We start from the raw sequence: 12,087 nt of genomic DNA, 5'->3' as shown, positions 1-12,087 counted from the left end.
ACACGACCGTGAAGGGGCACCAGTCTAGGTCGCCCCAAGGGGTATCTCCCTTCTTGGCCAGCTCTAAAATGACATCGTCTGGAATATTGTACTCCCTACAAAACTCGGCGAGCGCACCAGGCGAGCTCACCATGAATCAGTACTTCCCTATCTATCTCGGTTTTATTCGGTGATTTAATTTGTATCTGGGTGAAAAATTTTGGTGTATTTGCTTGGACTTTGAGCTCTACCAGTGATGGTTCTGGACGGGCCTGGTTGGTCCTAGTTTGTTCTGCATTGTTAAGAAACAAGTCCAAGGGTTAGCACGGCATAAATTGCACGGCTTCAATGTGGATTTTTTAGCTCGATGAAGGGTTTTTGGGTGTTCGACCGGTTCGATCCTAACTCGGCTAGACAACTTGGCCGATTTGGCCTTCCTAGTTCAGTTCTGATTCTCTATTTTTGGCTCGGTAAAGGCCCAAGAAGAAAACTCGAACGAGTTATAGCTCGGTTCAGTCTTATTTATGGATCTAATTGAGTGTTCAGCTCGGTCAAGGCCCCAAGTAGAGACCTCGAACAAATTTTAGCTCGGTTAAGTCTGATTTACGTATCTAAATGAGCATTTAGCTCGGTTCTATCCAGTGTTCGTCCTAAGTACAGGGTCCATCCATTCAAACTAAGGAGAAACAGGGGCATGAAGGCCCCATTCACCCCTCTAGTTCCAGTTTGCCCTAAGGTGTGCCAATACTACCCCATGGAGGAGGTATTGGTAGGTGCCTAGCATTTCGAAGCAAGAACACAAGCACAAAAACGAAGAATAAGTATGGAGGTGCGGGAAACGGAAATAGAAAATGTAATGAAGAGATAGAGAACTCACCAGGAGCAGATGCGAAGCGAAGTAGGTCTCGCGAGCTTGGGTACGGCTTCTGCAGGAGCGATAATGGATGAATGTGAAGATGGAGGCTTAGAATGGACGATTGGGGAGCCTGGAGGCTAGGGTTTGCTTGAAAGAGAAAATGAACAGTAAAGAGGCAATAGTGACCCTTCGTGTGATGTTCAAAGAGGGGGGAAAAACCCAAACGGCGGCAGCCGTTTGAATTCTGCGCGTGGAAGACAGCTGGGTTGTACGGCCCAATGGCGTGAGGCCATGTGGCACTGAGAGTGCGGCTATCAGTACGGCTGTACCACCCTTGACAAGACTACTGAGGCAATGGCCGACCAAATGGGATAGCTCGGCAACGGACCTGGTGACAATCATGCTCGGCCTGTACTGGAGTAACTCGATGACCGTTAGCTCGGTCATGGTGATAATCCCAATCACGATTTGCTCGGTTGGGATTAAGGGCAATTGAGAGGGGAAACTTGCACCGGTTAATGCGGCCGAGCTATGGTAACACGGGTCGTGGCAAACCGCACGGCGCCGAGCTGTTTTCTATCCTGACGCGGCCCTTCGGCCTGTTTTGCACGACCGAAGAGGTTGGCCAACCAGGCATAATCGAAGGCCTGACCGAGCTGTGACCAGACGTTTGACAGGGCACACGGTAACGTGTATCAACCGATCTAAGAGTAGCCCGGGCTAGACTGATTACGGGGCGAGGACCGGCATGCCTCTAACCGGTTGGCCGAGGTGGACGGACTTCGTATAACCGAGAATGAAGGTAGGACGGGGGGAGGCCGGCATGTCTCACGGCCGATCAACCAGGATGGACCGACCAAGAGTAGCTCAGCCATGAGAATCAGACTTTCGCTTCTTTCCCGAGGGATAGGTTGGCGAGATACAGCTTGGTTGTGCTGCTTGTGGTGGCAACTCTCCACAAGGGCTAGGCCGGTCGTGGTACTCCGGTTAAGTGAGCCACCTGGGCTAATGGCGTGAGGGAAAGGACATCTGCTCCAAGCACGCGTCAATACCGTTGGGCGGTTCTGCGTGTACTGGTTGGAGGACTAGGCCTCCACACGCGTGAGGTGGTGAGAGGCGAGCACTGCCACCTGTCCAGGGAAGGACAACAGAGGTAGTGCGCGCACAATCCTGAGGCTGCATGGCCAGCCTAGAAATGGGAGAGGAAGATGAACGTTAGAGGTAAGCAACTTGCGCTATCAGAAACACCCTCTTTCTCTCGAATAGCCTGCTTCTTCCTCAAGTGATCTGACTTGATTGTCGGAGGGTCTATCCAGCACACCACCGTCGGGCAGCTCACCGTTCTCTGTGTTGCCAAGTTAGACGTCGTCACGTGAAATTTAAAGTCCAAAAAATACAAAAAGCAAAAGATATTTCACTCCTGTACAGATGATACTTCCTACTTCACCAACTTGAAATAGTTAAGTCACAAGTGATAATAATATACATATCATATTACATATATAAATGGGGTAAAGTGGGTGGGGCCTGCAGTGGCAAGGAAATGCTAGAGGAAAAATAATAGAAAATCAGCATTTCACACAAACGCAGACCCCTAAGCACGCGCACATGTATTTATTTGTTTTTACTTTTTTGTAAGGAGAATTTAATTTGAAAAAATTATAAATCAGTGTAATTATAAATAAATAATTACAAATTAATAGCAATTTAAAATAAAATTTATAAAAAACTGATATAAATTTAAAATAATTACAAAGTGATAAAAGTACAAAACGTAGTTTTATAATTTAATGCATAAATTGAATGTAATTCCATGACATTACAATTATTTTGTATTAATATCACTTTTTTGTAATTCTCCCTAATTTTTATCAATTTTAATAATTAAAAATATAAAAACTCTACGTATCTGTAATTATTTTTTAAAAATTACACTGAATTATAATTTTCTTACTTAATTTCATTATATTAAAAACTATAATATTGTTGTAAAGACAACATAATTAAAATAGGGACCTTAATACATATATCTATAGGAAAATATCAAGAAAATGAGAAGGAGATGAAATAACTGCAAATAAGTAGAAAAGAAAATATAACACACATAAGTCAAATAATAATTACAAATATTGTTTTGAAAAGTATGTTGAAAGTTAATTTTTTGAATTTTTTTAAAAAAACGTGTAAAAAAATAGAGAGGTGCTATAACCAAAAGTAGATTAAAAGTCAAAAAATAACTTTTAACTTGGTACCCAAAAGAGGCCGACACTTTTACCCTTCAACCTCCCTCTTCCTCTCTTCTCTATATTCCTCTTTTCTATCTTGACTCCTTTTCTTTACACCCCGTTTATTTTGGGATGTAATGGATGGGAGGAGATTAGGATAGAAGTGGAGTTATTTAGTGTTGTGTTTGTTTGTAGAGTTGGAGAAGGGATTAGGATGAAGGAGATTAAGATGGATGTTGGAGGGAGGATTGGGATGGAGGAGGTAGAGGTGATATTAGAAAAATAGTGAGGGAATTAGAATTTTTTTTATTTTTTACATATTGGGAATTTTTTTTTAAACATTAATGTTTTATTTTTTTTATATTTTTATTTGTTTTATTATTTTACATAAAAATAATTTAACAATTCCTACACTAACAACTATCATAAAAACAAACACGATTTTACTTAATCCTCTCACTATGAATTCCCTCTATTCTACCTCTGAAAACAAACGGGTCCTTAGTGACACCCCTCTTCTACCTAACTTTGTCACTGTCAACGCTACTCCCACCTTCTCCGGCCCTTTCTCCACGATCCCTTACCACCCCCTTCACCTCAACTGCACGCCCCTGGCTCTTCTCCCACCTCAACCACCTCCTTGAGAGAGATCGCAACGAGAAAGACAAAGAGGATTGAAAATCTAGGGCTTGAAAAAAAGCATAGATACAATAAAATGAGGATTGAAAATATAAAAGTTCGAAAATCTACAAAATGATCACTAATGCAAAGAACACATAATAAATTATAAAATGACCACATAAAATGCAATAATAAACTAAGGATTATTTTGGATATGGATCCATCCATAATTAGGTTTTGTTAATGTATATGTGGTATTCCTAAATATACTAGGTATTGATTTCTTAGACATATTTAGGAATAGCCATAGTTAGGTTTCTAGTAAGATACTCTTTCTCATAATTAGGTTTTTAATAGGATACTCTTTCTCAGCCTATATATACAGGCCTTTTATTGTATAGAATACATTCAATACACATTATTCAATACAATTCATATTATTTTCTCTCTCTCTACTATTCTAACATGGTATCAGAGCTAAGTTAAGAACCTAGTATTTTTGCTTCACCGGCGGGCGGCAGCCTCGCCTTGGTCACCCGCTGGACCTTAACCTATTCCGCTGTCATGTTTTCCTTTCAGTATCGCTTCATGGTGATCTCTTCCTCTATCCGATGATTTATTTCTACCCCAAATATCTCTATCATATTTTTATTTTTTTTTACTCGTAATACATTTTTTTTTCCTTCTTTCCTCTACTCTATCTTTTCCTCTGCTTCAACCTCAAATTAGTTTCTATCTTCAAACCTATTTGAGTTTGAGAGGGGGTATTATTCCTATATCATTGTGAATATGGTTATACACCATGCAAACCACCTAAGCCGTCCCCTATGGTACACAACTTAAGACGCCTCTTTTGGCGCACCACCCAAGTCGTCCCTTAGCGCACCACCTAAGCCGCCTCTTTTTGGCACACTCTCTAAGCCGTCTCCTTGATGCACAACCCAAGCGGCCTCCTTTGGTGCACAATCCAAGTCGCCCCCTGGCGCACTCAGTTATCTATTATCATCATCGTTCAACACCACGTCATTAGTTATGTGTGTGCCATGCCTGTTGGTTCAATATCCAATTCTCTACATCGGTCCGACATGATCCCTTTAAACTGTCTCGACATTGATTCCGGTTAGCTCCTACATCGGTCCGACATGACTTCTTTAAACTGTCCCGACATTGATTCCGATTAGCTTCTATAATGGTCCAACATGACCTTAAACTGTCCCGGCATTAGTTCCGGACAGCTCCTAGAACGGTCCGGCATGACCTTAAACTGTCTCTCAGCATTAGCTCCGGCCTCTGATATATCTCAAGTGCCATTGCACTCCCGTTCAGACTTTGCAATCTATTTGTTTTTTATTTTATTTAGTTTTATTTCATGTTTTAATTTCTCTCTCCAAACTCAAGATGTTTATCCTTCTTGAGTTTGAGGGGGGATGTTAATGTATATGTGGTATTCCTAAATATACTAGGTATTGATTTCCTAGATATATTTAGGAATAGCCATAGTTAGGTTTCTAGTAGGATACTCTTTCTCATAATTAGGTTTCTAATAGGATACTCTTTCTTAGCCTATATATACATGCATTTTATTGTATAGAATATATTCAATACACATTATTCAATACAATTCATATTATTCTCTCTCTCTACTATTCTAACAGGTTTGATCCCAGTCTTTCATTGCATTGTTTTGTGAATCATATGAAAAACATTCATTATTGTTCACAAGGAGATGAATTCTTCAATTTTAGAAAAGTCTGAATCAGAAGCCAAGAAGTAAGCAGATCCAAAACCACAAATAGCCTTTAGTGACCAACATAGAGTACATTAAAAAAATGATTCCTAAGCTTAATTGACAATATAAATAACACAAAATGAAGAAGAATAGAATCAACCAGTGTTAAATTTTTTTATTGCATCCTAATCAAACATAATGTAATAATCTCCAATTTTTATTTGAGAGTAATAATATACAAATAGAATTGGGAATATTACAAATAAAAAAAACTTAGAGTTTGAACCTTGTAACAAAATAAATTCTAAATTTTAATTTTGTCAATTTAAACCATAAATTTTTGATTTGCTTTCTATCTAAACAATTTACCTATTTTTGTTAAGTAAAATAAATAAAAAAATATATATTTATTATTATTAAATTCGATGAAAATTATATTTTAGATATTTTCTATACACTTACATTAAGTTTAATGACTAAATATAATTTTTTTCGTCTGTTTTGTTTAATAAAAACAGACATATAGTTTAGATTGAAAATAAATCAAAAGTTTAGAGTTTAAATTGATAAAATTAAAAATTAAAAGTTTATTTTGTTATATGGTTCAGACCCTGAGTTTTTTTTTTTTTTTTTGGGTAATTTTTCTGATAGAATTTTATACAAATTATATATAGAATAATATAACTTCTTTTAGTTATTTCATTTTTAATTAAAATACAATCTATCATTATTTTTATAATTTTAAAAATATCACTAACATTTCACTATAAATATTTTTTTTCCTATATAAATTTTTTATTATAATTATAAAATATATAATTTATATAATAAATAAAATTAATAATAATATCATAACTAATGTTAATACTTTAATTAACACACTCCTTACCTTTTTTTTCTACTTGCATAGATAAGTGGAGTAAAGTGCGCCTGCAGTGGCAAGGAAATGCGGGGGAGGAAAAATAATAGGAAATCAGCATTTCACAAAAACGCACACGCCTGAGCACGGTCACATCTATTTATTTATTTATTTACATTTTTTGTAGAGAGAACTTAATTTTATTACATAAAAAATTACAATATTGTTGTAAATGCATTTTTAAGAGGCTCTTTAAAATAGGTTTGTTAGTTATTATAATTAATTTCATATTATTTTATTTACTTCAACGAGTTAGTACGATAATTATTTTAACAAAATTCTTGCATGCAATGTTAGTTCTGAATTTTTTTGGAACTCAAAGCGAACACTCAATATGGGGCTTTTAGTGTTCGCTCTGGTGGTAAGAAGGGCAGCTGCCGGCGAATGCCGGGAATGGACAGTGGAGAGTCAAAAGTTGTTGGCCGAAAGAGGCAACGCACCAAAGGAATAACGAACAACAATAATAGATTGTTAGGCCTCAAATTATTTTCGCTTTTAAGTTTTAAAAAAAATTGGATTAGGCCTAAAGTTTTTTAGACATTTTAATTTAATTTGGGTTTTGTATTTTAAGTGGACCTTTTTTATGAATTTATATTTTAAATTGGGCCTTTCATTCATTTAGCTTAGATTGGACTTTTTATTCATTTACTACTTTGAGCTATAATTTTAAGTTGGGCCTTTTTTAAATAGACAAGTGTAAGACTATATATTTTTTTGGGGCCCTATTTTCAGCCTTTTTGAGAGGCTCAAAGTGGCTGCTTTATGGGCTTGCCCTCAAAACCGGGCCTGCTTGCATGCTAGCTACATTTTGAGAGCATCACGAGTTTCTTTAATCTAGTTTGTGGATAAATATGTAAAATAAAGAATATCGTTGGAGCACAAAAATGAAAAATTAGTTAAGTAAAATAAAGAGCATACATTTTACTACTTTAGTTAGTAAAAAATGAATAGTAACATTGGAGTTGCCCTAAAGGCAACATAATTAAAACAGGGACCTTAATATACATATATAGGGAAATATGAAGAAAATGAGAAGGTGGTGAAATAACTTCAAATAAGTAGAAAAGAAAAAATAATACAATGAGGGTGGGAAGTCAAAAAATAACTACCGTCTTCTAACAACACCCCAACCTCTCTCTCGTCCTCTTTTCTCTCTCTTCCTCTTTTCTTTCTTAACTCCCTTCCCTTAATGACACCCGTCTTCTACCCAAACTTGCAACCGCCAACCCTACTCCCACCTTCTCCAGCCCCTTCTCTATCTCAATTGCAATGAGAAAGAGAAAGAGGACTGAAAATCTAGGGTTTGAGAAAGAGCATCAATATACCATAAAATGAGGATTGAAAATCTAGCGTTTCAAAATCTACAAAATGATCACCAATGCTAAGAGCACATAATTAAACAACAAAATGATCACATAAAGTGTAGCAATAAACGAAGGATTATTCTGAATGCGGATCCCTCCATATTAGGTTTAATCCGAGTCTTCCATTGCATTTTTTTGTGAATCATATGAAAACATTCATTATTTTTCACAAGGAGATGAATTCTTCAATTTTTTTAGACAAGTCTGAATCAAAAGCCAAGAAGTAAGCAGATCCAAAATAACAAACAGCCTTTTCTGACCAACATAGAGTACATTAAAAAAGATTGATTCCTAATCTTAATCAACAACATAAATAACACAAAATGAAGAAGAATAGAATCAACCGGTCTTGAAACTCAACTAAATATACACATCTATAGCTGCCCAATTAAATAGTAGGTAGAAAACAATGGATAGAGATGTCAAATCACACAAGGAGACGAGTTTTTCAATTTTGGAACCTTGAACGTGGACTTGAACAATTTTGGAGTCTCCGAAATGAGAATGGTGTCAACTGATTTTCTCTTTGAACTCCTGCATCCCTATAGAAGATCAAAATTTTAATTTTAATAAGCCAGTGTAACCATAACATAATGCATCGACAGGTGCCTATTCATATTCTTTCTTGCTTATACTAGAAATAACATCAGTATATATATATATATATATATTATGCCATTAACCAAAGAAAAGAATGTAGACTGGTTTGGCTTTGATTTTCAATTGACACCTTCTGTCATGCTCTAGAACTAGGATCTGTTGGATGGGGTAAACCGTTTATAATGTGCATTCCATGACTAAAGTAACGCTACGCAACTCAATCAGTGGGTACTTATTGAATTTTAAAGAGTGACACTGCTCCATACTCTTGTTTTCAAAGTAATGTTCAAATCTCAGACCTAACTCTGTTACTTCCACATGATATAATGATCCAAGATACTGCACATCCCCCCGATGGAAAAAATAAATTTTAAAAAATCAACAAACAACAATCTAACAAAAATAAATCAATCATTATTCTGTGAATTTTCTGGACGAAAAAGTTCTGCAGAATGTTTGAATAAAAAGGAGAAAAATGATGATTTAAATAGTATAAGCAGAAAATCATCACATAAATTAAAAAAAGAAAACGACCATACTATCACTGATGGGCTAAAATCACCTACAATGCAAGAGAACTAATTAATTGAAGCTACACAATGGATATGTCTCAATTACCTTTTGAAGTACTTGTGAAGGATGTGATTCTTTTTTCGAAATGGTATTCCTTGAATCAGTGCCTCTGTTCTTGTCCCCCTCTGTTCCATCAGAATTGCTTCCAGCCTTTCTTAACAATTCCAGTTTGTTGGAAAGTCTAGAAATTTCGTCACTCTTTTTTGTTGAGGCTGCTTCAAGCTCAGCCATGTCAGTTTTCAATTTTAGTATCGAAATATCCTTCTCAACATTTGATGACTTTAATTGCTCCATAGTAGTGAGAAGTTCCTGTATTTTCTCATTTGCATGTTCAACTTCAGTACTTTTAATCTTCAACCGATTGGTAAGGTCACTCTCCCTCTTTTTATACTGGTTCCAAACAAAGTTCCTCTCTGACAATAGAGCCAACATCTTGGAATCATTCTGCAAATGCATTGACAACTGAGAACTCTTTTCAAAAAAGGAAATTCACAAAATACACTGACATGATGAAATGGTACATACTTTTGTCTCACAGCAGTTATGAGAGAGGTGGCCAAACCATGCTCTAAAATCTGCCAATTCACTGGCTGCATTATCTGCATTTGTCGCAAAAAGATAGTTCAATGTACAACAAAAAGAAGAAGAAGAAAAAAAAAACCAAATATTAAGCCCACATAACAACTATCTCGTAGCACTCAATCCCAGCAGAAATCATATAATCCGTTCATTCTAGCATCATAAATGACAAAACTAGCAACATCAAGATTTCCTGGTGAGATCAGGAAAGCCTTCAAGCGAGGAAAAAGAAAATGTGAAAAGAACTCAAACAACACTACCTGTTCCCTACTCAGTATCCAATGCTAAGAACATGAGGTGGGCCCTCAATGCCCTTGAATTCATGTCCTCACGAACACCAAACCTTTATAAGCTTCAGGTTGTATTTGGATCATAGATTCGGGACACCAAACCTTTATAAGCTTTAGGTTGTATTTGGATCATAGATTCGGGTATGGGTTTGGAAATGGAAAGAAAAAGGTGAGGAAAATGGAGAAAAAATTTAGCTTATATTACATTCACATTTCTCTCACCTTTCCTTCTCCTTTCAAAAGGTCTACCTAAATCCATAATTCAAACACAACCTGCTCTATCCCCTTCCACAGCCATTAGGATGAGACCAAAGTTGAAATTTAGTAGAAGATAGAAGCTACAAATTTGTGGTATAGCTTGCTCTGTGACAATTACTAGGCACATACATAAGCATACAAATTCAAGTTTTTAAACTTCAAAATTTTCCAAATTATCAACACTTAATCCCGAATTTTCCAGTTCTTTCATCACAACTCTCTCACATATCAAACGGGAATTAAGGGTTAACTCGAATAAACTTATTAACAAGAAGAAAGAACTAACCCAACTTAGTTTTGTAGATAAAAGCTTCTCTCTGCTTCTGACCCACAATCAGATCCCACTTCGCTGCCTCAAAATTACATTTCATCTCTTCGCCTGTAAAATCCCTATTCATCTTTATGAAAAGAAATAAAAAATTAAAACTAAATCAAAAATCAAAGAAACCCTAAATAACAAAAACCCAACATTAAAAATCCGAAGATATTGAGGGGTTACCAGAGAGATTTGGTCTTGCAATTGATTGGCATCAAAGACCCACCGACCGTACTGCAATTTAATCCGATCTTCGAGAAATTGTCTCTCTTTTGCGAGAGACTCAATCTGTATTTGTTGTCTTCGTAACAAGTGTGTGAGAGCGTTTAAAACTTTCTGCCATTGTCGACGATCGGAAGAGACATTGGAGCCTTTTAGAGCGCCCATGTTAGAACTGTACATGGAAACTAGGGTTTCAGATCTTTCGGAGGGTAAGAGAAGTGGCGATTGTGACCGTTGAATTCAAAAAAAAAAGGGCATCGTTTGGTCACAGGCGTTTTTTAAGTAACTTTTTTGTTAAAATGTGATGTAATATTTGGGATAATTTTTTAATTTTTTATAAAAAAAAGTGTAAAAAATAAAGAGAAAAAAAAATCTTTAACTTTTTAGATTTTTAATAATTTTTTGACTTTTTGACTAAGCCGATCACTTTCCAAACGAGGCCTCACTACCCACTGAGAAATTTTGTAGACCCATCATATACGGGTAAGAGTAATGACCCAAAACCTTGGTCTCGTGGCGTAATTCTGAAAAATTTAGAAATTTCCTAAATATTGATTTGTGATTATATAACAATTTTAAGCAGTGTATAACAATCTCAATCGAACAATCAAGATAAATCAACACAACGATTTTAACGTGGAAAAGCCACAATTGGACACCTCCAACTGTGATTAAAAAACCACAGGCAACAGCAACAAAACAATCCACTAAAAAAATTTAAAGGAATTACACAGGTATACTCTCAATTACCTAGCGAATCCACGCCTAATTGAACCAACCTCTATGTGCCTCTTCTAACCCCGTCTTCACCTCGGAATTGTCTTTACGATGAGCCACTCCAGAATCCACTGCAGTTACAGGCTCGAATTCTTCAGAATCCACCGAAGAATAACTCTCTCTCTTGTGTATAACAAACAAAACCTTTGATGTACTCTCTTCAAACCATGAGTTGAATACTCAATAAAACATCAAAGAAAACTAACAAAATATCCCCATATATAAACCTTAAGAACCAAAAAGAAGATCTGGAGAAATTAAATAGTTTTGGGAGAAAACCAACTATTTATAGAAAATCCAAAAGTAATCATAGTTTTGGAAAAAATCCAATTACTTATAGAAATCCAAAAGTAATACTAGTTTTGGAAGAAAATCAACTTCTTAAAGAAATCATTGTCAAACAGGATTGTCAATAATAAAACCTAACAATCTCCCCCTTTGGCAATGCCGTGACAAAACACACCTAACAAATAAAATCCTAATCACCCCAACCCATTACAATCAACAAACACAAACTTCTTTCTCATGATCAAGATCTGCAAGACAGCTATTAGTGCCACAATCTCCAAAACAATTATTAATCTCACAAGAGTATATGAAAAAGCAATAAACATATGGCTAGATTATCTTGAAACATTTGAAGCATGAGATGGAAAACATGAATAGATGCGACTTGGAGATTTTAAGAACATGTAATATGAAAACCTGAAAACTTTAAGAACATGTAGCATGAAAACCTGAAAACTAAGACGCATACTCCCTTTTTTTTGTCACGAATT

The 12,087-nt window shown here is 36.0% G+C and overlaps 1 protein-coding gene across 1 annotated transcript; it reads right to left on the bottom strand.

The window, feature by feature from the left end:
- Positions 1 to 7,917: 7,917 nt before the first annotated feature.
- On the bottom strand, positions 7,918 to 10,799 carry LOC114278542 (uncharacterized). Its single transcript, XM_028220610.2, has 5 exons — positions 10,493 to 10,799; positions 10,280 to 10,391; positions 9,392 to 9,465; positions 8,912 to 9,310; positions 7,918 to 8,235 (listed from the first exon to the last, which is right to left on the bottom strand). The coding sequence occupies exons 1-5, from the start codon at positions 10,709 to 10,711 to the stop codon at positions 8,116 to 8,118; spliced, it is 924 nt and encodes a 307-aa protein (XP_028076411.2). The 5' UTR covers positions 10,712 to 10,799; the 3' UTR covers positions 7,918 to 8,115.
- Between the last annotated feature and the right edge of the window lie 1,288 nt (positions 10,800 to 12,087).

Source organism: Camellia sinensis, chromosome 3 (assembly GCF_055761805.1).
Source record: "Camellia sinensis isolate YWXY chromosome 3, ASM5576180v1, whole genome shotgun sequence".
Classification (NCBI taxonomy): domain Eukaryota; kingdom Viridiplantae; phylum Streptophyta; class Magnoliopsida; order Ericales; family Theaceae; genus Camellia; species Camellia sinensis.
The sequence above is the reverse complement of the archived record's forward strand: the minus strand, read 5'-3'. Positions and strand labels throughout refer to the sequence as shown.

Excerpts from the sequence above, each read along its gene's own strand:
- LOC114278542 (XM_028220610.2), bottom strand. The coding sequence starts at position 10,711 with ATGTACAGTTCTAACATGGGCGCTCTAAAAGGCTCCAATGTCTCTTCC. Across the intron at positions 9,311-9,391 it reads ATAACTGCTGTGAGACAAAA|AATGATTCCAAGATGTTGGC; the intron begins GTATGTACCATT and ends ATGCATTTGCAG. Across the intron at positions 8,236-8,911 it reads CTTCACAAGTACTTCAAAAG|GGATGCAGGAGTTCAAAGAG; the intron begins GTAATTGAGACA and ends GATCTTCTATAG.